The sequence below is a fragment of the Camelus ferus genome, chromosome 34 (assembly GCF_009834535.1).
Source record: "Camelus ferus isolate YT-003-E chromosome 34, BCGSAC_Cfer_1.0, whole genome shotgun sequence".
NCBI classification, from domain to species: domain Eukaryota; kingdom Metazoa; phylum Chordata; class Mammalia; order Artiodactyla; family Camelidae; genus Camelus; species Camelus ferus.
The window spans coordinates 20,801,906-20,826,840 of NC_045729.1; the positions used below are offsets into that span (position 1 = coordinate 20,801,906).

The 24,935-nt window shown below is 62.0% G+C and overlaps 1 protein-coding gene across 1 annotated transcript in view; it reads left to right on the plus strand.

Moving 5' to 3' along the window:
- Positions 1 to 24,935, plus strand: part of CACNA1C (calcium voltage-gated channel subunit alpha1 C) — a 327,004-nt gene that overhangs the window by 254,907 nt on the left and 47,162 nt on the right. The window contains 11 exon segments of the mRNA XM_032473339.1: positions 3,523 to 3,655; positions 6,143 to 6,272; positions 7,269 to 7,328; positions 11,139 to 11,245; positions 13,379 to 13,466; positions 13,939 to 14,046; positions 14,819 to 14,871; positions 15,167 to 15,313; positions 16,579 to 16,780; positions 18,093 to 18,251; positions 18,533 to 18,643. Coding sequence (XP_032329230.1) covers positions 3,523 to 3,655; positions 6,143 to 6,272; positions 7,269 to 7,328; positions 11,139 to 11,245; positions 13,379 to 13,466; positions 13,939 to 14,046; positions 14,819 to 14,871; positions 15,167 to 15,313; positions 16,579 to 16,780; positions 18,093 to 18,251; positions 18,533 to 18,643 — 1,298 coding nt within the window.

The following is a 24,935-nucleotide window of genomic DNA, read 5'->3' on the forward strand; positions in this document are numbered from 1 at the left end:
TGCCAGGCAGAAAGCCCTTCTGGGCGGAAACTACTGCAGTTTCCAGGACACACCGGAAGCATCGACCAAAGGCAGCGGGATGGTCTGTCTCGATCCCGAATGAACAGACCTCACAGTGACGTTTTCAGGTCGCGGGGGAAAGCTGAATACGGACTGGGATCCAACCAATTTCAAGTTTCTGCTAATCGTGTTAGGACGATACTGTTATTATCGTAGTTCTGCTTTATAAACGCTGACACGTTCACAGCTGGAGTCTAAGATGTTTAGAAGTCGCTCTAAAATGTTCCAGCAACGAAGAATGGAGGCAGAGACAGTAACGTGAAACGAGATGGGCAAGTTGTCAGTGGGTGTTGAGGCTGGTATAGAAGTTCTCGTCAAGTCTCTCTCCTCGTGTGTGTCTTTAAAGTTTAAACAGGAAGACAGCAAGAGAGGGACTGAGCAATGTGGAGGGACCACCGGAGGTTCTCAGCCCGCGTCCGACCTCCCTTGTGAAAGACATGCTCTGGCTGCTGCGTGGGGCGGGCAGATTAGAACCAGGACGGAGAGGACCGTCATGCAGCTGGCCAGGCGGGGCGATGGCAGTGTGGGCGGGGGGCCCGCTGAGACGCGGAGGGGCCGCCTGCGAGCATCCAGAGGCCGGGCCAGCCGTACGGAGACGTGGGAGAGGGATGGGGGTGGCCTGAACAAGAAGACACCCAGTGCAGGAAGTGCGTCCCCGGCCTGGCTCTGGGTGTTGGCCTTTTAGGGCCGCTAGACTTGGGCCACACGGAGAGCTGGACTCTCCTTGAGGGCGAGGCTGTGGCTTCATAGGCCCTAGCTGTCAGAGCAGCCTGAGCAGAGCCCCAGCAGTGAGAACGGGCACCCAGTGGGGAGGGGCAGGGCCACAAGGGCCGAGGGTGGGCACCGAGCCACGCCACGGTCTCCGCTGAGTCTGCAACCGCCATCTGGACGTGGCAGGACCCGGCTCACTGCGCTTCTCAAAGCTCCAGGAACGGCGTTGACAAGACAAAGAGCCCCATGAGCCTCCGCTGGCACCTGGGCATCCGCACGGTCAGCTGCCCCCCTGGAAGGAGCTCTGCCTGACTCCCCGAACCCGCACCTCGGTCCTCACACCTGGTGCCTGCGAAGCATCACTCGCTGTCCACCTTCTGTCCCTTTAAAAGTTTGGGTTCGTCCTTCAGAGGTAGTTTCCACTTACACGCGGTGCTGGAAACCCGACTGCTGTGTGCTGGACGGACGCTGACCCCCTCTCCCTGAGAACCAAGCCAGCCCAGCCCTCCTGGCCGCGCGGCGGGACCAGCGCATGCACGATTCATCCAGAGACATTCAGACCAGCACGAAGCTGCCGGTGTGTTCTTCTGTAAACACAGATGATGGAAATAGCGTTCAATGACCTGTCCTCAAATGTTCACGAGTAAGAAAGTGTTAGGTCATTTACAGCAAACTGGAAAGGAGGACAAAGGTCCAGGCGGGGACCTGAGCCCCTCCAGCCCGATTCTGCGAGTCAGCGCCGTGATTTCGCCCACTCTGGTCCTACCGGCTTTGCTTTAATAGGAGGCCTCTCCAGGGCTGGTTAGCAAGCTTCAGCCCTTGGCCTGGACGCAGCCCTCACTGCGTGCCACTCTTCGGCTGAATATTAATTGCCTCGCCGGTCAGCTCCCCTCGAGGGAGGGGATCCGTGCCTGTGGTCTGCCAGTCCTCCAAAAGGCCCCGGGTCCCTAGACACCTCCTGCTGGATAAAGAGCTGCTCTCTGCGCCAGACGGGTTTTCGTAGTAGCCAGGAGAGGGGCGCCCAGAGGCAGGGCCAGTCCGCAAGGTGGGCTTCCCAGAGCCACCTCCCAGCCAGCTCGGTCTCCGCCTGAGCTCCTGTGGGGCCCCTTCCTGTGAAGTGAGCGTCGCTGTGGAGGGGGAGTCATCACCAGGAGGTCAGCTCCCATGTGCCCAGCGTGGTTTCTGTCTGCAGGGCTCTCAGCACATGAAGAGCTGGAACAGGTACACGTAAGGCCAGGCATCTGAGCTGCTTTGTCCCAAAGGCCAGGTGAAGGCGGAAGGCCGGCGGGGTTCACGGGAAGGCGGCTTCTAGGCGCAGGGACTCAGGAGAGCCGGGGGAAGGTGCTGTCTTGGGGAGTGCCCGCGGCTCTGGGGAGACCTTCCTGGCAGGGAGAGGGCGGAGCCAGGGCCGCCTTAACCATCCTGCGGTGGGGGCGGGGCCTGAACAACAGGAATCTGTCCTCTCACTGTTCTGGAGCCTGGAAGCCAGACATCAGGGTGTTGGCAGGACCAGGCTCCCACCAACGGCTCGGGAGTCACCCCTCGCACTGCCGTCAATGCAGCCCTTGGGGCCCCGGCTGTCACTGCCCCCCACCCGTCTCTGCCTCCCCTTCTGCCCCGTGTGAGTCTCCTTGTAAGGTCAACAGGCCTTGAAACTAGGGCCCCCCACCCCAGTCCAGGATGACAGCATCACAGGTCACATCTGCGAAGACACTGTTTCCAAAATAAGGTCACGCTCTGCAGATCCACGTGCACGTGAACTTGGGGGGGACGCTATCCACCCATGTCAGTGGGCGTTCAGAGAGTACTTGGGCAAAGTGGAAAGCCTGTGGGGGATTAACAGGCAGAGACCCGACTGAGGGAGATGCTAAGCCCAGCTACAGGCTAGGAGCACCTCGCGTGGTCGGAGACAGACGGCACCATCCTGAGGAACGTACGTGCCGTGACCCCATCTTACAGGCAGGGAGACTGAGGCTCAGAGGGACTAAATCAAATGCCCGTGGCCAGAAAGAAACAGAGCCGAGATGGGATCCAGGCGTTGGCTGGGGAGTCCATGCTCTTAACTTCCATCGCCTTCTAAACATTCTAGCAGAACAGGATATTCGGGGCACAAGCCGTTTGCCTGTGGTTCACGTTCGGTGTGGCCACCAGCCCAGGGAGCAAGGTGCTTCTGTGACTGGTGTCAGCGCCTAGACCTTCGGACGAAGAGCCTGTGACAGCAGCATTACTGTCCCCGCAGCACAGTGTTCTTTCGTGTTTTCAGGACTAGGGAGAGCGTCGATTTTAAGCTCCTGGAATCTTCAAGGCTGGGGTTGCTTGTCAGGAGCAGGTCAAGCAAGCCATGCCCCTTCCCCTGCCTGCAGCCTAGACGGACGAGGACACCTGGCAATGTCCCAGTCTCACGTGGCCACCTTGTCTAGTGCCTGACGCTGGGGTCACCAGCCATCCCAGTTCATGGGGGGCCGAGGGGTTTCCTGGAGTGTGGGAATTTCAGTTTAAAACCAGGCCAGGCTGGGCAAACCAGGATGAGGTGTCCCCTAGCTCACAGCCTGCCTCGTGTCTGCCAGGGGAGTCAGCCTCCAGCAGACATGAGCCCCCGCCAGGCCCGCGGGGAGAGAGCTGGGGTCCTGCTGGGCCCTCTTCATCCCCCGAGACACAGAAGCTATCTGATTCCTGTCCGTCGGAAGGTGTCTGCAAGTAGGCAGCACGGTGGTAAAAGTAAGTGTCGAGAACGGGGCTTTCTTCTTGCAGGAGAGGAGGACGAGGAGGAGCCGGAGATGCCGGTGGGCCCGCGCCCGCGCCCTCTCTCTGAGCTGCACCTGAAGGAGAAGGCCGTGCCCATGCCAGAAGCCAGCGCTTTCTTCATCTTCAGCGCCAACAACAGGTGAGTAGCCGGCGGGGCAAGCCCGGCGCCCTCCAGCCCGTGGGTGGGTCCCCCCCCCTTGTGTAAACAGATGCTGATTTAGGGGAAAGGCCTGGGTTCTGAATCAGAGGACCTGTGTTTGTCTTTCTTCTCCATCGTTTGAAATGTGTGGACTCTGTCCCTGGCCTGTTGGTGGTTACATTTGATGTAACAAAACCTGAGGTTAAACAAAATCGTCATCCTTCTCCTGCAAAATGGAAGGAGTTAAAATAGCCAGGTGAATTTAGCTCCTCCCAGCCTCCCGCCCTGCGTGTTGCGGTGGGCGAACACTTTAGCCCTGGCCTTTGCTTCTGACCCAGGGTTAGCGTGATCGGCATCATTATGCAGGCAGGTGTGTTTGGATTTGCATGCCACTTGCCTTTCTGTTGGTTCACCATTTTTCATGTGTCTCAGTCCATCCTTCTGTCCTGGGTTCCACCCCCAGCACCTCCACTAAACAAACACACACATAAATTTCTAGAATCTAATTACCTCCCCGGACAAAAAACAAAACAAAACAGAAAGAAGTTCCTTTGTGGTAAATTCACTCGGCCTCTGTCGACCTGTCACTGTTTCCATTTCCTGTTCTTGAAAGACAGGCTTGCTGTGCGTGTGCTTTCGGGCTGACAGGCTTGGCCCTCAGCGCGCTGGGGGTCTTACCCCACGGTGACGTCGCGGTTCCTGCTGTCACTCCTTACGAGGCACCTGCCCCTTGTCTCTAGGAGCTTTCACCATCGCCCGCGGGCCCCGGTGCCGGGCACGTTTACTGCCGCGAGTCTGGACGTAGACTTCTTTCCATTATTCTGCTTAGAGTATGGCAGGCTTCCTGAGCCTGTGGATTTATACTTTTGTCACGTTTGAGCGACATTACAGGTTAGATTAACAACCACGAGTTCTCAGAACGCTGCAGCTGCCGTGCCTGTACGTGCTGCCTGGTCGTCTTCCCCGCCGCCTGGCGCCCTGCCCGCCAAGCAGACGTGGGTTGGACCCCGTTCTGTGCCCCCACCTCACACACTCGCGTCTCCGAGCCTTCCACCTCCTAGTCCCTCTGTCGGAAGTCTGGGCATTTCTCCAGGTCTGTCTTCCGGTTTCTCAGTTCTCTCTTCAGCTCCATCTATGTTGCTGTGTGAACCAGTTTTTAGATCAACTTACATGTTTTCATTTCAGACAGTTCCATCTATTGCTTGGTTTTCCCAGCTCTGTCTGCCACGTCTGAGTTTCTGGCTGTCCGTCACCTTCGTGAGCAAGTCCCTCGTTCCATTAACTGTCTCAAGCACAGCTGTCCTGTGGTTTGATACTTCCAGTGTCTGCCGTCTTGGGGGGGTCTCAGTCACTTGTTTGTAGTGTCTTCTGCTTTCCCATCTCAGTGGCTTATCTTCTTGGGTGTTCAGTGATTTTGGTTGTGACCTCAGCACGTCATCATAATGGGCGAGTTCCCGTGATGGGGAGCTTTCTTCCCGACGCTCCTTGAGGGATCCGGCTCAGCCCGGCAGTCCTGGGCGCCTCTGATTCGAAGTGCCGTTTCCTGGCGGCAGTGCTGCCCCTGGCCTCTGTCCTCAGGCACCTCTGATGTCCGGCTGCCTGTCACGCGGGCACCAGCTCGGTGGATTGGCTTGTTAGCTGCTTTGTTTGTTTCTTTGAAGGGGAATCAGTGTAGACCTTCCCCAACTCTGATGGTGGAACCAGGATTGTCTTAAAGAGAAAATTCCTTTCCAGGATTTGGTGCTTCTGCATCAGTAAGGTCCCTCAGAGCATTTAGTCACCCACACTGCCGGGGGCAGGGGTCTGAAGGCCTGGGCTCAGGCCCCGACCCCGCCTCTGCCAACACACACAGACACGCACAGACACGCACAGACACACACACACACACACTCTGCAGCCTGTGTGTCTGGGCCAGTCTCTCCTTCCTGGTTCCAGCGGTTTTGTCTGTAAAGGAAGATGGTAACCACACCCGCCTCCCTTTCTACTATCAAGAAGAGACCGTATGTGAGATGCCCCTGGCATTCCAGGGTCTACCCGTGAGTGCCCAGGGGTCAGCTGTGTCGCTCTTTGTAACTGTGCTGAGGTGTGGGGTTGGATTTCTGCTACAGGCAAACCTCCTTGGAGTCTGGGTCTAACCAGCCCGGCGGCCTCCACGTCTCTGGGCGGCCCTGTCATTGCCTGTACTTAGAATGCGAGGTAGATCGTACAAAGCGATCACCTTCCGTGATGGGGCAGGGAGGTCCCGAGGCGAAAGCCAGCCGAGGAGGTCACGGCCGTATCTGAAGGTGCAGAGACTCCCAGGGTGCCGGGTGCGCACTGCCTGTGGGGCCGTAGGGCCACGAAGCCGGGCCGGTGGGCGCTCAGCGGGCAGCTGTGTCTGCGGCTGTGCGTTGGTGGCCCTGCCGCAGGGCTGCCCCATGGAGAAGGAGAGGGGCTCGCAGCCAGAGCCGCCCGCCCCTCCGCCGGTGACCAGCCCCTCGCCCGCAGGTTCCGCCTTCGGTGCCACCGCGTCGTCAACGACTCCGTCTTCACCAACCTGATCCTCTTCTTCATCCTGCTCAGCAGCGTCTCCCTGGCCGCCGAGGACCCGGTGCGGCACACCTCCTTCAGGAACCACGTACGCTCCCCAGCCTGCGCCCCTCGGCCCCAAACCTGAGCCCTCAGCTCTGGGGGTGGCAGGCCCCCCCCCCGCTCAGCCCAGAGACCATGCCAGACGTCTAAGGGACGAGGGCGTGGACAGAAACCCTTCTCAGGACCACTAGCAAGTGTGAGAGTGGAGCCAGGGCCCGAGGCCGGGAGGTCAGGACCTCCTCCGCCCGGGGCTCCGCGTCCCCAGAACTCAGAGGTTTACGCCTCGCCCCGTCACTGGGAGAGCACGGGCGGATGAGACCGACTTCACACGGGAGAGCTCAGTGACCCTCCGCGAAGTAAAAACTCAGTTTGGAGACCCAGCCCTGGCTCCGGTGACCTATGTCAAAGGCCAAAATAAGTTCTGTATCGCAAAATCTCGAAACTGTGTCACTCCCGACAAGGGGGGTGTGAGGTGAGGAGCCCCCAGACCCCTGCCCAGCCAGCAGGATGGTCCTGCAAACTGCCCGGCCAGGGCTTTCCTGCTGAGAAAGGCGCTGGCCTACGCTGATCCACCACCTGAGACAGAGCAGAGCAGGAACCCTGGAGCCCGGCCCAGCCCGGGGCGCCCCCTCCCTGCCTGAAGGCCCACCACCAGTGTAGGTCCCACCCACGCCAGCGGCTGGCTGAGTCACCCCAGTGTGAGTTAAGCACTTTGCATCTTCACACACACACAAGAAAAGAAAAAAAGCAAGCCCCACCCTGTCGTGTTGACAAGCACCCAGGGATCTGATCTGGGTCTGTAAGTAAACTGAGTTAAGGAGCAAGGCTGCCGACCAGACCAGACCAGGGCCAGCCAAGTCGGCCCGAGAGCTCTCCTGACAGGTCTGGGGGCCTCAGCATGCAGCCTTTGTAGCCGCCTCTGGCCCTGACCCCGTTCCCACCCCGACCTGGCTCCACGGGGAAAGTGCCCACCTGCCCTCCCTCCCACCGTCCTGCTCCCCCCAGCCCCGCCCAGCCCCACCCGTCTCTCTTTGTTTTACAGATTCTGTTTTATTTTGACATTGTTTTCACTACCATTTTCACCATTGAAATTGCTCTGAAGGTAAAGCCTGCCGGCCCTCCTGTGCTGCCGGCCCCTCTCTCTCCTGTGGCTGGTCCCTCTGTCGCTAACACACACGCCTCTGCTGCGTCTGGTCACCGTGCTCTAACCCGGTTCTGCTTTTCTTTCAGATCCTAGGCAATGCAGACTATGTCTTCACTAGTATCTTTACGTTAGAAATTATCCTCAAGGTAACGCACTTAGCGAAGCACTCTGCCTCCTCTCGCTTCTCTGGTTTCTTTCACTTGCGTTTTTACTCTCAGACCTGGAATGGGAAGAATTGGTGCCCCTCACGCTCTGTCCTGCGCTTTGCTCGGGCTCAGAAGCCAGAAGCTCCTCCCCCCGCCGCATCCCACCCCGTCCCAGATCCTGCTCTCGGCCGGGGCGGTGTGGACCCTGATGCCCGCCTGGCACCAGGCACCAAGCGCCCCCCACCTCCCCCACCTCTTCTGGGAACTGACTGACCCCGCTAGGCCCCCTGCCCTCCTCCTGCCAGAGGAAGTGCCACACAAGCCCCAGAAGTGGGGAAGCTCAGGGGCACGAAAGGACCACCCGCCCGTCCCCAGGGGATGCCCGTCATCCACACCTTCTGGGCGCGCGGGCCGGACTGGGCGGGTGTGACAGTGACCATGGGCCTAACGCCAGCCTCCCAGCCGAGGGCTTTGGAAGGACCACTGAGCCTCTGAGCCCTGGGTTACCTGCCGAAGGCTAAGCTGCCACGCGCTGGCCTGGCGCAGAGGGGGAGGCAGGCCCTCAAGCCCCCAGGCCCGCCCGCCTGCCACCCACTTAGGGTGTGGGCAGCCCGGCTGCAGACCTGCTCTGGCCCCGTCACCCCAGCACAGCAGACCCCCTCTGAGCAGCTTGGGGATGAGGGGGCCTTTCCTCAGCCTGGCTGTGTTATTTCTGCTATTTCTGTGAAGATACAATATCTCACTTTGATTTACTCTGTTATGATTTCTAAGTTCCCCAGTCCACCCTCAGGTTGGGAGAGTGTGGGACCACTGTCCCCTTTCAGAGCCTGGGGGGGGCCGCAGGCTCTGCTGCAGGTGCCCCCCCCCCCCCGCCCATGTCCGCGTCCCGTCCCCCTGCTGGTGCACAGCCAGACCTTCCTCTCGGGGGCCTGAGCCATGCCCAGCCCTGCAGGCGAGGACAGCCTGTCATGGCCAGATACAGCCTGAGTGGACACGTCTGTGTGTCCATTTTTTCCTTTGTCCAGACTCCCTGGTTCCAGCAAGCCAGGCGTGAACCAAGAGTAAACCGGGAGGGTTTCTCAGGCTTTCTCCCCGACTCCGGGCGGGTGGGTCTGACCCCCCGACTCACTCCCGGGGCTGCGTGGACACCCTTTCCTGACCTCAGACGCAGGGAGCTCACTCACCCAAAACCCCGCCCGGCTCTCAGACTCCCCAGAGCTCCGAGTGTCTCCACAAGTCCCGCCCTGGCGAGACCTTCGGGCCCGCCCTCCCTCCCTCGTCACCTGCTTTGCTGACTGTGCTTCTAAGGAGAGCCCAGCCCCGGGGGCCCCTGCACCTCCTCCCTCCAGGTCCCAACTCCTGCCATGGCGGGTGACCACTGTCCAGGGGGCGCTTGGGGGCAGGGACAGCCAAGAGACCTGGGCATGTTTTGCTGTCAGAGGAAAGGCTTGTGGGGCCACGGCGGTTGTCCTGAACGGTGCCAGGGGCTGTGTCCCATGGAGGTCGGAGCAGTGGGGCCAGGACCCAGGAGTAGAAATTACAGAAGATAAGACACATTTAGTGAGCAGAAGTGCTGCCTGGAGAGATGGTGGCTGGATGGAGGGGATTCCTGCCCTGCCCACTCCTTCTCCCTCCCAGTGAGGCTTTCCCCGGGCAAAGGTTAGAACTTTAGGAGCAGGATGAGGGGTGGCAACCAGCAGACAGGGTGCGGGGGGCACTGCACTGGGTCCGAGCCCAGCCTCTGCTGACGGCCTGGATGCCACAGGTAACTTTCCAATAAATGCCCCGTCTTCCTGGGGTCCACTTGCCGTCTGTCCTATAGCCAGTCTTCCTCTGGCCCTGCCTGGGCAGGCGCCCCTACACACACACACACGCAACACGCACAGACACACACACACACACTCAGGACTGTTGACCCCTAAGTCAGGGCAGAGGGCCTCTCTGAGCCCCTCTGAGCCGATGTCCCAGGACACTTTCCCTCTGCGGACGGCCCTGCTGGAGATCAGTGTCCTCACCGTGCCCACGCGAGCCGCGTTGAGGCACCAGGCCCAGCGCTCCTCCAAGTCTGAGCGCTGGGTGGCGGGCAGGCTCCAGCCTTCAGGTTAACGCGAACCGTGGGGCCACCCAGGTCCGCTCACTGAGACATAGGGCAGCGGCCCTCCAGATGGCAGGCCTTCGGAAGAGCTCTCCAACGCTGTTCCCCGTGGCCCTTTATATAATCCATCCACTTCTGGAAACTGTTGCAGGACACAGGTGCCCGAGCCCCCGGGACCCCTCCTGCAGGAGCTAAGTGGGCAGAATTAGGTTGCAAAAGCTATTTTTGCCGGTTTCCCCCTGTGTTTGCTTTTGAATCGCTGTGCGGACAAGCTGCCCCAGGCATGCTCTGATTCCAAAGAGATAAACTGGGCCCCAGGTGGCCAGGAAGCCACTCCCAGGCTCTCAGCTGTTGACTCCGAATTTTCCCCTTGGCTGTTGCTTCCCAGCCTGTGGCCTTCCATCCCTTCCCCTGGAAACCCACTGGCCCTCGGTTCACGCCAGCGAGACCAGAAAGGTGTCCGTGCGGCATCCACAGCAGCTCTAGGCCAAGCCCTGAGGGGCTGGTGACAGCAAGTCCAGGACAGTCAGCCCCCACCCCGGCGAGGTCCCCTCTTGGTCTCCAGGGGGCTTTCTCGCGGTTCCCACGTCCGCAGGGAAGAGGACGCTGCTTCATATGTAGAGCACGCGGCACCCCAGGCTCACGCCCAAGCCCCCGGCCACGCACAGCTCTCCGCAGTGAAGCCCGCCTTGTGTGGGGCTCGCCCTGGGCAGGGTGTTGTCCACAGGGCCTCACAGCGGGCGCTCGCCGCCCTCCCGGGGAGAAGCTGTCAGGACCCCGTTCCTCAGATAAGTCGCAGGAAGCTGGCTCACTTGCTCTAGGCACACAAACAAAACCCGGTGGGGTGGGATTCGGACTCAGGCAGCCTGGCTCAGAGCTGTGCCCTCCCGTGGCGCCCACGGCCCCTCTGGACACACAGCTCTGGGTGCTTGGCCGTGCGCGGGGCTGGGACGTGGACAGGCGCTAACTGCCAGGCTTTTTGGAGGAGCTTCTCACTGGGCAGCAGCGTAGCCGACTGTCCGAGTTTGCCCGGGGCTGGCGGGCTGCCTGGGGCTTTCAGTGCTAAACCAGGAGAGTCCTAGGGAACCAGCTGGCTGGTCCCCGCACTGGTCACGCCCCTCCTTCCCCCAGACGCCCGGTCCTAGGTGGGCCTGGAGCGGGGAGGGAATCTGGAAAGGAGGTGGGGACATGAGCTTCCGGGGACACCTGGTTGAGACAGCGTCAGTAAAGTGCCTCTCGGGCTGGAGCCACGGACGTGTGACCAGGGACGGTGGGAAATCAGGGGACGGGGGGCCTTGAGAGGGCTGCAGGTACAGGACGGAGGAGTCTGGCAGCTGTGAGGAGGACAGTCTTTGGCAGAGCCTTCTCCTGGCACTGCGTCCCCCTCCTCTGGCCTGCCTGCCCCCAGCCCTCCACCACCTCCCTGCTCTTCACCCAGGCCCTGGTGGGGGTGCTGCGGGAGGGAGGGCGGGGCGAGGGCCCCAGGGACGGGGGCTGCTCACGCTGCGCCTCCCTGTGCCTCCCCAGATGACCGCCTACGGGGCCTTCCTGCACAAGGGCTCCTTCTGCCGGAACTACTTCAACATCCTTGACCTGCTGGTGGTCAGCGTGTCCCTCATCTCCTTCGGCATCCAGTGAGTGGGGCTCCTAGGCCCACGAGGGGGCGTGAACTAGGAGCAGGTGTCAGAGGAGGCGGCCGGGGGCCTGGGGGGCCTGCCTGCACAGTGGCAGGGTGACTGAGTACAACGGATGGGGCCTCCCCGGGGGCTTTGACTTCCGGTGTCCATGTCCTCCGTGGTGTGACGCTTGGCAGGGGTCTGACAGTGTCTCAGTCCTGCCGGGGTACGGTGGGAGCAGCGTCTCCTCCGGCTCCGCGTGCCCAGGGCCCTGGCTGCCCTCAGCTCCGAGGGCCTGTCATGGGCCTGGCCAGCCTGGGCTCCGCCCGCCGCCTGCCCCCGTCCCGTCTCCAGCCCCAGCACCTGCTGGGAGAGGGAAGGAGAGGGAATCGCTGGTTCTCAGTCGGCTGCACCGGGGACCTCCTGAGCAGCTTTGAAAAAAGGCCATTGGCCGGGATCCCTGCCCCAGAGTTGTGACGCAGCTGGTCTGGGCGCAGCAGGGTCTTAGGGTCCTGAGGGCTCTCTGGGTGATGCCACCCACAGCCAAGGCTGTCAGCTTGCTCAGGCTCAAAAGGGTCTGAAAGCTAGTTTCTTCCGAATTCCAGCAGCTGCTAACGTGAACCCTCCACTTTAATGTGAAACGACTTTCTGTGCACTGTCTTCTCTGACCCGCACGGAACCACCAGGCTGGCAGGGCCGGCACTGTTAACCCCCGTTTAGTCCCAGACAGGAAAACTGGGACTTGGCCCCGGTCACACAGGGCTCCATCCCAAGGCTGCTTCCAGTGTCGGCCTGGAAGGAGCAGAGAGGGGACGTTAGGAGTGAGACCCTTTCCTGTGATCACCGATTGCTTGACCCCAAACTCCTCCTGGGAGCCTGCAGTCTGGATTCTAAGCCCAGCATTGCCACCCCATCACTTTTCCTTTATGCTTTATTTTTTACTGAAGTTGCTTTGCAATGTTGCGTTAGTTGCTGGTATGCAGCAGAGAGATTCAGTTTTATAGGCAAAAGGCAGGGGAGGGATAAATTAAGCATTTGGGATTAGCAGATACAAACTATTACATAAAAGACAGGTAAACAACAAGGTCCTTCTGCACAGCACAGGGAGCTGTATTCACTGTCTTGTAATGCCCTGTAATGAAAGAGAATGTGAAAAACACACTAAACCTCTCCTAACCTGAACCAAGGACCCCCTCAGCCTGACCTTTGCCTCCCTCCCACTGTCCCTGAGATGCTGGGAGGGACCCTGAAGGCCCCGCGTCCTTTGCAATAAGAGAGCCACAAACCAGAGGAAATCGGGACCTCCCCCCGGCCCCTCGCGCGCACATCACGCTGACCTCGGGAGGAGTGAAGTCCGCTCTTGCTGACGCCCCTCGTGTTTTAGGGCCCAAGGAAGGGAAGGGCCCTCTGCAGGCTTGAGAGGACGTCTCTGTCAGATGGCTAGGGGGTGGGTGCAGCCTCCTTGCCCCTGGACGCCGGCAGTGGCCAGTGCTCCCTGCAGGGCGGGCGGAGCCCCGGCACCAGCCTGTGGGCCTGTCCTGTTGGAGGCACTGCTGCCGGTGTGGGTGTGCAGAGTGGGTGTGACGCGTGCATGTGATGGGCAGCTGCCTGGGACTATGTGGAGGTGAGCACCCCAGACCTTCCCCGCCTGGAGCCCCGCCATTTCTGTAGTGTTGCTTCAAGTCCACGATGAGAAAGCCACCCGGATTCAGTTCACAACACACTGCTCGACCGGTCGTGTGCGTCTTCTCAGTTAATCCTGCCACCAACCTCATGGGGTGATAACTGTCCCATTTTACAGATGTGGACATTAGGGCTCAGCAAGGCAGGACATGCGTCCTCAGCAGCCGGCTCGCCTCCCCCAGATCTCCTGGGCGCTACACGTGCCCTCGAGGGGCACGTCAAACTGCTAGCACACGTGGGAAACGCCTTTCACGTGATTTGCTCACCAGCAAGGAAGTCCCGGGGCCCCAGCCGGCTCCAGGTTCCGACGGGCGGGAGGTGGGAGTTGAAAATGGTCCCAGGGCTGCAAAGTCCAGAGCAGATGTCCCGTTTCCCCAGTCTGCCTGGGTTCCTGCCAGGACCCCTCACCACTCCCTCGCTCACTGCACCGGACGCAGGAGAGGCTCACACTGCCCGCCCTCTCCCCAGGTCCAGCGCCATCAATGTGGTGAAGATCCTGCGGGTCCTCAGGGTGCTCAGGCCCCTCCGGGCCATCAACAGGGCCAAGGGGCTGAAGGTGAGCTGGGCGGGCGGGGCCCACCTGACGGGCAAGCGGTGAACGCGGCCGGGGCTGCGGGCCAGTGGGAGCTGCCTGAGCAAGGGGTGGGTGGGAGGCGGAAATGGCCGGGACCCTCCTGCCTGCACCGTGGCCCCACGTCAGGTCCTGGCTCCGTGATGCACGGACCACCGGCAGAGGCAGCCGCCCACAGTCACAGCAAAGCCTCTGCCAGAGGGGACCCACACACACCCCAGGCCCCACGTGGTGACGAGGCTCCTGCACTCCTGCCCCCGGGACACGGGGAGTTGGCAGGCTTTTGTCCCTGTGGTCACCTAGAGCCCAGAGGGCCGTGGGTTCCCACGGGCTCCCTCGCCCTGTGGCCCTGGGAAGGCGCGTGGCCTCTGAGGGACTCCCCCGCTGGGGCAGAGAGGCTCGTGGCCAAGGGGCTCAGCCCGGCGAGGCCCCCTGAACCGCGGCTGTCCGCCCTCAGCACGTGGTGCAGTGCGTGTTCGTGGCCATCCGCACCATCGGGAACATCGTGATCGTCACCACGCTGCTCCAGTTCATGTTCGCCTGCATCGGGGTCCAGCTCTTCAAGGTAGGGCTCACCTCCCACCTGAGGCCCTTCCCTCCCGGAGCATCCCCGGAGCCGGATGCAGAGGGGACGCAGAGGGGACAGTGTGTGGCCTGTACCACGGCCGCCTCCCGGCCCCCAGACCAGAGGAGGACTGGTTCCCGGACCAAAACCAGTTCTGACCAGAGAACTAGTTCCCAGACCAGAGTCCTGGTTCTCAGACAGGAGGAGGCCCAGCGTGGAGGCAGCAGCCTCTGGTCCACGGAGACCCCGGCCCTCCCTGCTAGTGAGAAAGGGAGAGGGGTTCTCCTCCCCCAGAACCCCCGGGTCAGTCACCTGCCCAAACCCCCACCCCCCGCCCCGCGGCTCCCGGTGACCAGCAGCACCGAGTTGACTGCCCACCACGCTCAGAGCCTGGTCTGCCCCGGTCCCGCCCCGCTCCCGCCCCGCTCCTTTCCTTCTGCCCTCTCTCCTCCATTTGGAGCACCACCCCAACCCCCACCACATAAACCTGCCCTGATTTCTCCCCCAAATTCAGCCCCAAGCCCTGCCGCTCCCTCTCCCTCCGCAGCCTTTTCTGGGGGCCCAGCCTCCGGGGTATTGAGCCCCCGCGGCCCCAGGGGTGTTTCTGACTGGCTGCATTGTGGGTCCTGACTCCCCACCTGGGCGCTGCTCTCCCTTCACTTTTGTCCCGAGACCCCAGCACAGAGCCGGGCTGCAGGGACGATCACTGAGCAGTCCTGACCGGCGCCTTGATCGCAGAGCATCTCCGTCACTTTGTGCCTCCTCCTTCCAGGGCAAGCTCTACACCTGTTCCGACAGCTCCAAGCAGACGGAGGCGGAGTGCAGGTGAGAGCGGCTGGGGACAGCCAGCGCGGACGTGGGACTCTGGGCGGTTGGTGGCTCGGCCTGAGGGGAGGGCTGGACAGCACTGGCGGCTGGACTTCACCCGTGGGTTACGTGGTCCCACTGATGGAACACGTGAGGTCATGCCTGGACGTGCTGCTCTGACACTCCTCCCGGTGGCCAGCACTGTGGGCTGAAGCTTAGCCAGTCCCACCCCACCCCCAAGCCAGGAGTCACATTTGGGTCAGACGGGGGGCAGACAGGAGACCCCAGACTCATCCCTGCCTCCCTCTCTCAGGGGGAACTACATCACGTACAAGGACGGGGAGGTTGACCACCCCATCGTCCAGCCCCGCAGCTGGGAGAACAGCAAGTTTGACTTCGACAACGTTCTGGCCGCCATGATGGCCCTGTTCACCGTCTCCACCTTTGAGGGGTGGCCAGAGTGAGTATGCAGGTCACGGCCACGGCGCTGGCCTCCCCGCGTCCCCTCAGCGGTACTGACGCCCCACCGTCCTTCCCAGGAAACGCACTTCTCTGTGCCCCCCCAGGCAGTGTGTGGGCAGGTCACCACTGAAACACAACTTCTTTTTCTGAAAAATGTTAACTTTTTGGAACTTCAGCCAAAAAGGAGCTCATTTTAGCTCCTCTTCCCAACTGAGGGTCAGCTGCCGTGATGGGGCATCTGGCATCACCCTTGTGGCATCCGGCAGTGGGGGTGAGGGCTTCTCCAGGTGTGGGCCCCTGGGTCACCACAGGACTCAAGGCCGCTGCTCCCAGCGTGCACTGAGGGGGTCAGGGTGCTGTTGGACGCTGCCCCGTGTCCTCAGAGGAAGCCTAGTCTGTGTTTACGGTGGTGGGAAGTCCGAGAGGGAAGGAAGCCTGGGTCCAAGTTGCAGCAGAGGCAGTGCCGGCAGGCCTGGACCAGCCCGGGTGGCCTTTCCACTGCGTCACCTCCACCTGGCTTGTCCATCTGGGCTCCCGATGTCTCTGTACAGACACCTGCTTGCCCCACACCCCCACGTCTCCCAGTGACACAATTGTCTCAAAGTCAGAAAATCCCAGGCATTCCTAAGCCAACGATGGCATGTGGCTCCTGGGCGGGAGGCACGGTTATTGAGGGGTGAAATGCCGAGAGCACCCGGAGAACAGCCAGACGCCGTGCAGAGCAGCAGGCGGTGGGGAGGGGGGGGTCCGTCCACTGGAGAAGCCAGCACCACGGGCACGTGGCCCAGGCCCAGGTGCAGGGTGCACGCGAGCCCCCGCCTGTAAACCAAGCCCTTGGGGATGAACTGAGTGAGCCTGGGCCGTTTTCACCAAGTGTTTGTATCCAAATTGATATTTGCTCTCAGATTTATTTCACATTCACGTAACATCCTCTGAGTCTGCAGATTTGCGGAGCTGTTTCAATATTTGCCAAAATTTCCAGTATTTGAAACCAGTGCCGAAATGACTCGTGTTGCATTTAGATGGTTCTTGACGGTTTCCAAACACCCTCGTAGACGTTACACCAACTGCCCTGCCAGGTGGGGAAGTCCGGGATTACCGTCTCCGTCTTACAGATGGGGAGTCTGAGGCTCAGAGAGGTGGAGTGGTTTGCCTGGGCCACACAGGCAGTAAGTGGCAGAGCTGGGACTTGACCCAGGTCTCCTGGCCCTCAGCTCAGAGCTGTTCTCAGCCCCCCGCCCTCCGCGGGCCTGTCTCCCCCAGGCTGCTGTACCGCTCCATCGACTCCCACACGGAGGACAAGGGCCCCATCTACAACTACCGCGTGGAGATCTCCGTCTTCTTCATCATCTACATCATCATCATCGCCTTCTTCATGATGAACATATTCGTGGGCTTCGTCATCGTCACCTTCCAGGAGCAGGGGGAGCAGGAGTACAAGAACTGCGAGCTGGACAAGAACCAGGTAGCCCCCCCCCCCGGGGGGGGGTCGAGGGGCCTGAGGGCAGAGCTGCGGCCGGGCCCCCGAGAGAGAGGATGGGGCTCCGTCTCCCGGAGACGCCGGGGCAGAGGGACTGCAGCCCCGCCGGCCCCAGTGCCGCAGACGCCACCGTGCTAGTCCGACAGGCACTTAAGGAGGCTCCCGAATCCCGAGTCGCACGTGGAAGCCCGCGAGCCAGGACAGGCCTGGGCGGGCGGGCACCTCTGATGAGAGGAAGGAAACCAGACTGAGGCTGGGAGGTTCTGGAGGTTTTGGGGGAGGGGGAGAACACTTTGGAAACCACTGTTCGTGTCTTAAATGAGACACAGAGGCCTGTGCACGAGGTGGGGCAGGAAAGGCTTCAGGAGGAAGCCAGCAGTGGGCCGAGTTCTGCTCGGGGAGCGAGGACCGAGGTGTAGGGCCTGAGGCCTGCAGATGCCAGGACCAGACCCCTCACCAGGCTCCCGCCCGCCGAGGTCCGTGGGAAACACATCCCGCCCTGGGGGGACCAAGCTCTGCTTAGGGAGGAGCGGACCCCTCGTGGGCTTTGTGTCAGCCCCTTGGGTTAGGCCCACCCTCCTGGCCACTGTGTGGACTGTGGACTGTAAGGAAGGCAGGGAGGAAGGAGGCCAGTTAAGAAGAGTAGACGAGAGGCAGTTAGACCCCGATCCACTACCAGGTTGATGGGAGTGGAAACGGAGTGGGCAGGAGGAGGTAGAGTCGGTCGGGCTTAGAGACCAGATGCAGAGGCCGAGTGCAAGGCAGGGGCTGGAGCGACGCCAGCTCCCGGTCTGGGAATCTGGGCCCCACAGGAGAAAGGATGTGGGATGGGCTTAGCGCAGATCCCCCCCCCACCAACCGAGAGCTCTGTCTCCTCATCTGTGGGCGCTGGTGAGTGGGGGAAGGCCGGCTTAGGACAGAGAGGAAAGCTGAGGACAGAGGTGCCCCTGGAAGTAATCCGTGAGAAGGCCGACCAGCAGTCAGTCAGCAAGCAGCTGTCAAATGCCGCCGTGAGTCCTCGGCGCAGCGGGCATCACCAAGTCAGAGAAAAAGAGACACAGACCCCTTGACTGCGTCTTGAGAGGGAGGCTGACTGGAGACAGCCTCTCCTCGGTCACGGGGTGACAGAAAAGCCAAATAAAGCCCACGCAACATCTCAGCCCTGTAGGGGAGCTGAAGCCGTAGGTGACTCCTCCGACCCGCAGAGACCCCCGCACGTGCAGCTCCTCCTACGTGCACCTCCCATCCCCGCCCCCTCCCCCCACCGCCCAGGCCCCTAACCCCCCTTTCTCCCCAGCGGCAGTGCGTGGAGTACGCCCTGAAGGCCCGGCCCCTGCGGAGGTACATCCCCAAGAACCAGCACCAGTACAAGGTGTGGTACGTGGTCAACTCCACCTACTTCGAGTACCTGATGTTCGTCCTCATCCTGCTCAACACCATCTGCCTGGCCATGCAGGTCAGTCCCGGAGGGAGGCGGAGGGCAGAGGCGCACCTGCGGGGCCGGACCGTCTCAGGGAGGCTGGGAGACCCCGTGAAGCTGTCCCCTGAGCAGAGCGGGAGAGCGGCCCTCCGCTCGCCTACAATTTCGGGGACAGTCGAGGGACGGCAGGCGGGTTCCCTGTGTCCACCTGACCGCCCGGGGGTGTGGACAGCCTCCAGGCCTGGTTGGAGGCCGGTCTGTGGAGGGGGGCGAGGAGCAGGGCGGCCCTGCCCACCTCTCTGTCCCCCCTCCCCCAGCACTACGGGCAGAGCTGCCTGTTCAAAATCGCCATGAACGTCCTGAACATGCTCTTCACCGGCCTCTTCACAGTGGAGATGCTTCTCAAGCTCATCGCCTTCAAGCCCAAGGTAGGCCCGGGTCCGGCCCCAGGCTGCCGCACAGCCGGTCAGGGGAGGTGGGGCCGCAGGGCGGGGGCATCTTCCCGGGCGACAGACGTCCAGATCCTCGCCCTGTGGGAGGTGAACCAGGCCGACTCCTTGAAGTCGAATCTCAGCCCGTGGTCCGGACCACGGCTGGTACACAGGGAACAGTTCCCGCCTGAGCAAAGCCGCCTCCCAGGGAGGTTCAGTGCCCCCCCCCCACTCTCACCCTGTCCCTTGTCCTGGCCCCGCACACCGTCTAGAAGGAACTGGAAACCAAACCTCTCAGGCCCGGTCCCCAGACCCCCCAGGCCGCACAGACTAGTGGTCTTGCTGTAAAAGCTCAGCCAGGGTGCATCTGCTCCAGGCTGGGTGTTCCTGCCTCTGGAGGCCTCCGGGCCGCCCTCAGGGCCCATCGTGGCCCCCTCGCACCTTCCAGTGCAGGGCAGACCCGCAGGCATCTGTCTGCACGCGTCTGTTTGCTCCTTGTCAGCAGTTCTAGGAAGAGTTTGGGAGAAGGTGAGAGCCGCTGGCTGAGTGAGGCCGGGAGGCAGCTGATTCCCGGTCACTTGGATTATCTGTGCCCCCAACCCCGGCCATGCTTCCCGATGACGGGGGAGGAACCGGTGTGAGCAGCACTGTCCGTCTTGGCCCCTGAAGATGGGCGGGAGCCACGGCCCCCGCTGGGAACTGGGCAGCTGCCCTGAGGGAGGGTCACACGGCGCTGCGGCCGCTGCAGCTTCAAGGCGACGAGGAGGAAGGCTCTGGTTCCAGGAGGGTGAGCTCTCCCTGCCGACGCGGGTTCTTCCCCGGGGCCGCACAGTCAGCAGGTCCCTGACAGCAAGGGTCCCTGACCATCCGTTCCGCTCCCTCCGGATGGTGATGCCCTGACCAGCTGGGGCAGGACGAGGCTCCGTGGCGGCTGCAGCCCTGCTCACTGAAGAGATCCTCTCCGTCCTCCTCGAGCTCACGTTCAACCCACACGTCTCAGAACACGGGGCACTGCCCGCTCACTGCAGGCAGCCCGCAGACGCCGTGGAGCCCTGTGCTGGCCTCCGCGTCTCAGGGAAGAGGGAGCAGAGCTCAGCGCAGTCACGTATCGTGTTAGCCACGCCGTCTTTCAGAGGCAGAGCCGGGGGCGGCATCCAGGGCATCGGGCGCTGTGGTCGCTGCATTTGCCGCCCCACCAGGCTGTCGGCAGGCGTCTCTCCACCGAGTGTTCTGTTTGGCTTTCCAGAAAGAGGGAAGCAGCCTTCGAGGGACTCAAAGCCAAGACAGGCCGAATCACAGCGCAGAGTCTTCCTCTCACGTCAAGATCCTGGCTCGTCTTCAGAGACTGAGACGCCTAATGCGCGTCATCGGGTGACAGTGGCTGTGGATTCCGACCGCCTCCAGGGCAGCAAACACACCCTTTCTCACGTCGCCTTCCAAGCCTGGTCCCGTTTAGGGGCAGGGAAGACTTCCAAATGTCCCTGGCCACCTTCCGTGGGGCCCTGCAGTCCTGTTCTGCCCATGGCAGCGTGGCCGGCCAGGCGGGGGAGGCGGGGCCGTCGCTGGGCTGGGCTCCAGTCTCAGACGTCCGCCTGCAGGAGGGAACCAGCATCGTTGTCACTCAGCCTCGTGAGACACATGGTTCAGATCCCTCTGCAGTTGACGCCGCTGTGTCTCTGGTGATGCCTGGTGCAGCCTGCAAGGCCCTGCAGGGGCTTCTGGAGTCAGGCCTCCTGAGCACAGGAGCTGCACTAGGCGAACGGCAAAGCTGCCTTACGAAGCGAAAGGGAGTGACACCTGCTGGGGCCTCCACCTGGAAAGCACCCCCAAAACCCTGCAGACCCGGGAACCCTGACACCCTGCACGGTGCCCCGACTTCTCCATCCCTAGCTTCCTATTGCAAGAAGACGGGGTAAAACAGAGACTTTTCCTGGAGAAGCAAGCAAGCCGCCCTGGGGCCACGTACCTTTCACACCTGCCGCCTGCGGGGCCTGTGGCGTGAAGAGAAGGGAAATGGACCTTTTCTGGGAATACCCTGAAGTGCGGAAGTCACTGGCCTGGCTGCCTAAGGACGGTGACCAGTAGGGAGAGAGCCGTGTTCCGGGATCCTCATTAAGGACGAGACTCCAGGAAAGGCATCCCCAAAACCTCTGGGTGGAACACCACACCGGAAACCGCCTGGAGCTCTGGTGGGAGAATCCAGCTGATCTGTCCTCAAATGGCAGCTCCTCACGGTGGCCTGCGGTGCGGAACGGCGTCTGCGTGTCACCACCCGCCGGGGTCCTGCTCTGCACCCCTCCGGTCCCCGGCGGGTTGGTGCATTTGTGCTGGGGGTGTGTTTGCACCTGCAGGCGTGCTGAGCGAGGACAGGCAGGCAGTGAGGACACAGAAGGCTGACACTGCCCCTAAGCAGGGACTGAGGTTGCCCCTGCGTGGCCTCCTCCATCCCTCGGTCTCCGTGGTTGGGTGGTCAGTCAGTCAGTTTGTGGTTCTTTCGTTGGCTTCGTAGGGATTGACGTTCACTGGGTCTTTTCGTTCCCGCTTTCCTCGCCGTGGGATAGGTTTACTCCAGCAAATCCCTGCCCTGAATCCAACCGCCCTGCGTTTCCCCAGCCCGGGTCCCCCCCGGTGTCCTGGCCCTGCCCTCCTAACTGCCAGGGGCGGTGGCCCCTGCCACCTGCCCCAGACAGAGGACTTCACACTGCCAGCTGATGGTGAGCAGAAGTTCTGCCAACACCATGTCTTCCCTGTTTGGGGCGCTTTTTGGAGCCCCTGTTATCTTTAGGAAAGAGGGCACGTAGCCTTGGCTGCTTCCGAGCGAGCAGAGAGGCCGAAAGGCAGGTGAGGTGGGCAGGACGGCCGCCACTGACAGAGGACCAGCTGCCCCTCCCTCGGCCTGACGTCCGAGGAGTCCACCACAGCCCCCGGCACCGCACTGGGCCGGGAGCGAGGGATGAGCCTGGTGTCAGATGCCACCAGGTCATCAGAGGCATCAGGCCGGCCCTGCTCAGGCTTCGCCCCAGGAGGGGCAGCCCCGCTGGTCAGCACTGGGCTGGGGGCTGGGCCAGGCCCGTGGGCTCTGCGCCTTGGAGGTCTGAGCTGAGCGCCGGCCTCAGACCTGCCGAGCACCAGGGCACGTCGCTCTTGTTTCCAGCTCTGTTTGTCCAGCGCAGGGCCCCCCTGGCCCCCAGCCCCCAGAGCAAAGTCTTCTCTGCAGTCCCAGGGACGGTTTTCTCTCTTGAGAAGGACTCTTGGCCCTGACACGGGTGGGGATTGCTGGAGGGCACGGTCAGGCAGAAGGAGTCGTCACAGCTGACTTCTTCCCACGGGGCTGGTGGCAAAGGGACAGACGAGGGCTGGGTGGGTGGAGGGGGAGCTGGGTGAGGAGGTGGGGGTATGGGAGCCTCCCGGGAGAGCACAGTCTCCAGCCAAGAAACCCTGCAGCTGATTGCTCCGCCCGCCCCATCAGCTCTTCCAGAACCTTCTTTCCTTGCTGATCCAGCATCTGGCTTCCCTCTGGCAAACCGCCCTCCTCACACGACCACATCCTCCAGCCACCCTGGGGCACTGACCGCCTCCCTCCAGCTTCACCTGCAGAGTCTCTCGGAGGCCCCCTGCCCTCCCTTCTCCCCACCTCCCGACTCCCGCCCTGCGTGTGGTCCCTCCTCTCTGCTCTCCACCTTCAGGGGCTTTTCCCACCCAGCCCTGCCCACCTGTTCCTCCCCACGTCTCTGAAGTTCCTCTCCGTCTCCCCTCCCTCCCCGCCCTCTGTCTCCTTCCAGCAGCTCCGCGTCCAGTCTCAGCCAGTCCCCCACGTCCCTCCCGGGGGCCCATGTGTCCCTGGAAGGAAACATCTTGGGGCAGAGACCCCGACAAAGTCAGAGTCAGGCCTCTCTCCCGGGGGCCAGGAAAAACTTCCGGATCAGCTCCCCGTGCCCCTTTGCTTCCTCTACTGGATCCGTCAGGGGCAGATCAGGAAGACGGGCGGGAGGGACAGGGAAGAAAGCAAGTGATGGCAGCAGAGTGACTGCCGCCTCCAAAGGCCTGAGAACAGGCAGCCCAGCCCTGGGCGCCGGCGTCCGTGGACCCTTCTCCACACCTTCCTGTTTTGAAGCTTACGTTGCCTCTGAGAAGACCTGGGAGACCTCGCTCAGGGCAGCGAAGGGGCTGAGGGTCCCGAATTCAGGCGCCAGGGTGGGTGCCTGGAGCCTCCCCTCTGCAGTCCTGCTCTTGGGCCCTCCAGGCAGCCCGCTGCTCCCTTCCCAGCCCTCCGCCCGAGGAAGAGGGACCTGGGTCTCCCCCGGGAGGGGGTGGCTTCCAAGAACCTGGCAGTTAACTGTCAGGGTGAACCTGAGTTTGGCAAGATCGAGGCAGGAACACTTGCTCGAAACGAAGCCGGATTTCCTTCAAGAGCCTGAGGACAGCAGCAGTCCCCCCACCAGTACTCAGGATGAGACAGGGTTCTGGAGCCGTGACCTCCCGCCCTCCTCGTTCCACACACACGGGCTGTGCCTTCCCCAGAACTGCGCCTCTGGACCTGCTTCCCCAGGAGAGGGGCAGATCGGCTCTAGGCAACCGTGCGTCGCTGGGGCTCCCTGGCACCTTCCTGCGGATCCAGGCACTGCACCTGTGTCGCCCCGTTTAATTCTCACCGCTACCCCCTGTTCTGGGTGGGGAAACTGAGGCACAGAGAAGGGGGTTACTTGCCCAAGGTTACTCAGCCATTAAGTGCCAGAGGTAGGACTTGAACCCAGACACCCTGCCTCTGGGGATCACGGCCTCAACCACTGCACCACCCCCTCCAGCTTGCAATAGCTCCAGGGATGGAGCGAATCAGGGCTCAGATAATCCACAAGGGAGGAAAGGCCAAAATCCCCGTGCATGTGAGATGCACCCCACGACGCCCGGGCAGCGTCTGTCCTTCCCGACAACGATGTGCTGAGGCCGGTACCAGCTTGGCCCACATCTTCTCTGCCACGGCGGCCAGTGAGCCGAGGGGCCGCGTCCTTGGGAGACGGGATTATTCCCAAGGAGGGAGCAGCTCCCACCAGCCCACATGGACGCACACGAGACCTCCGGAGGCTGGCATCCTGCGCATCCTGCGGGGTTAAGGATGGCGAGGGAAAGGCCTCCAGCCCCGAAACTCCGTCCCCCCGGCTGGTCAGCCCTGCCTGGCTCTGAGGAGCTGGACACTGAGAGGTTTGGTTTGCCACTTCGGAGAGAGCCTCGAGATCCCTTTCCCTGACCTGGCTCCTCCCCTCCCATCTGGGAAAGAAGGAGAGACAGGTATAGCCTGGCTCCAGGTCAGACTGATTTCTTAAGAGGAAAAGTGTATGATTTTTCCCTGCTGTCCTTCCTCCATCACACCCCTCGAAACCAGTATCACCAGTGGGTTCCAGCACACGAGGAGATGGGCAGAGACAGGTGTGTGTGTGTGTGTGAGAGAGAGAGAGAGAGAGAGAGAGAGAGAGGGGACACTGGGCTCTCGCACTCCAGAGAGTGTAGGAAACATCTTCCTCCCAGGCCCCGTCCACTTGGGGACCCGACAACCTGTGACCTACGTGGAGGATGTCAGCTTTTTCTGGGAGAGGGTGTGGACCGGGCGGGAGGAAGGGACTTGGGGAGGTCATGGTCCAGCTGGGAGGATGGGCGGACTCATGGGACAGAGGGGCAGGAAGGGGGTGGACCGGTCAGGGGGAGCTGCCTCTTAAAGGGACCCTGTCAGCCCCGCCCTGTTTGGCCACGTGTAAACCTCCTCTGGCCCGGCCCATGGAGGCCCTGGCCCTGGGCCCGCAGGCCGCGTCCCACTGTCAGGGAGCTCCGCCAGACGCCTCCAGCAGCACAGCCTGCGTGGGGCACGGTGAGGCCTGGGCCTCGTCCCAGCTGCAGGGCCAGCCAGCCCGACAGAGGCCGGCCCTGGAGGGTGGGGAGGCGGCGGTCCCAGAGGAGCTGGCTGTCCTGTTTCTCGAGCACAGAGGAGCCCGAGGGCAGGGGACCAGTAAAGCAGGGTGGGGCTGCAAGCGTCCCTCGAGGTCCGGCTCCTCCCTGGGCTCGCCGGCTGGCTAACCTCTGTGTCTGTCCTGCCCCTTCCTCCCTGCCTCCCCCCCAGCCACGTCGCAGACCGAGGCCAACTCAACATTTATTTCAGGGTTCTGGTGGGCGAACAAAGTCCAACGCCGCCTCCTCCCTGGAGCACCGAGACCATCCGTCCTCTCTCTCCCAACCCTAGACCCAAATAACGTTCCATTACCGCGTTTTCTAGGCTATGCTGAGCGCTCCTGGACTCCAC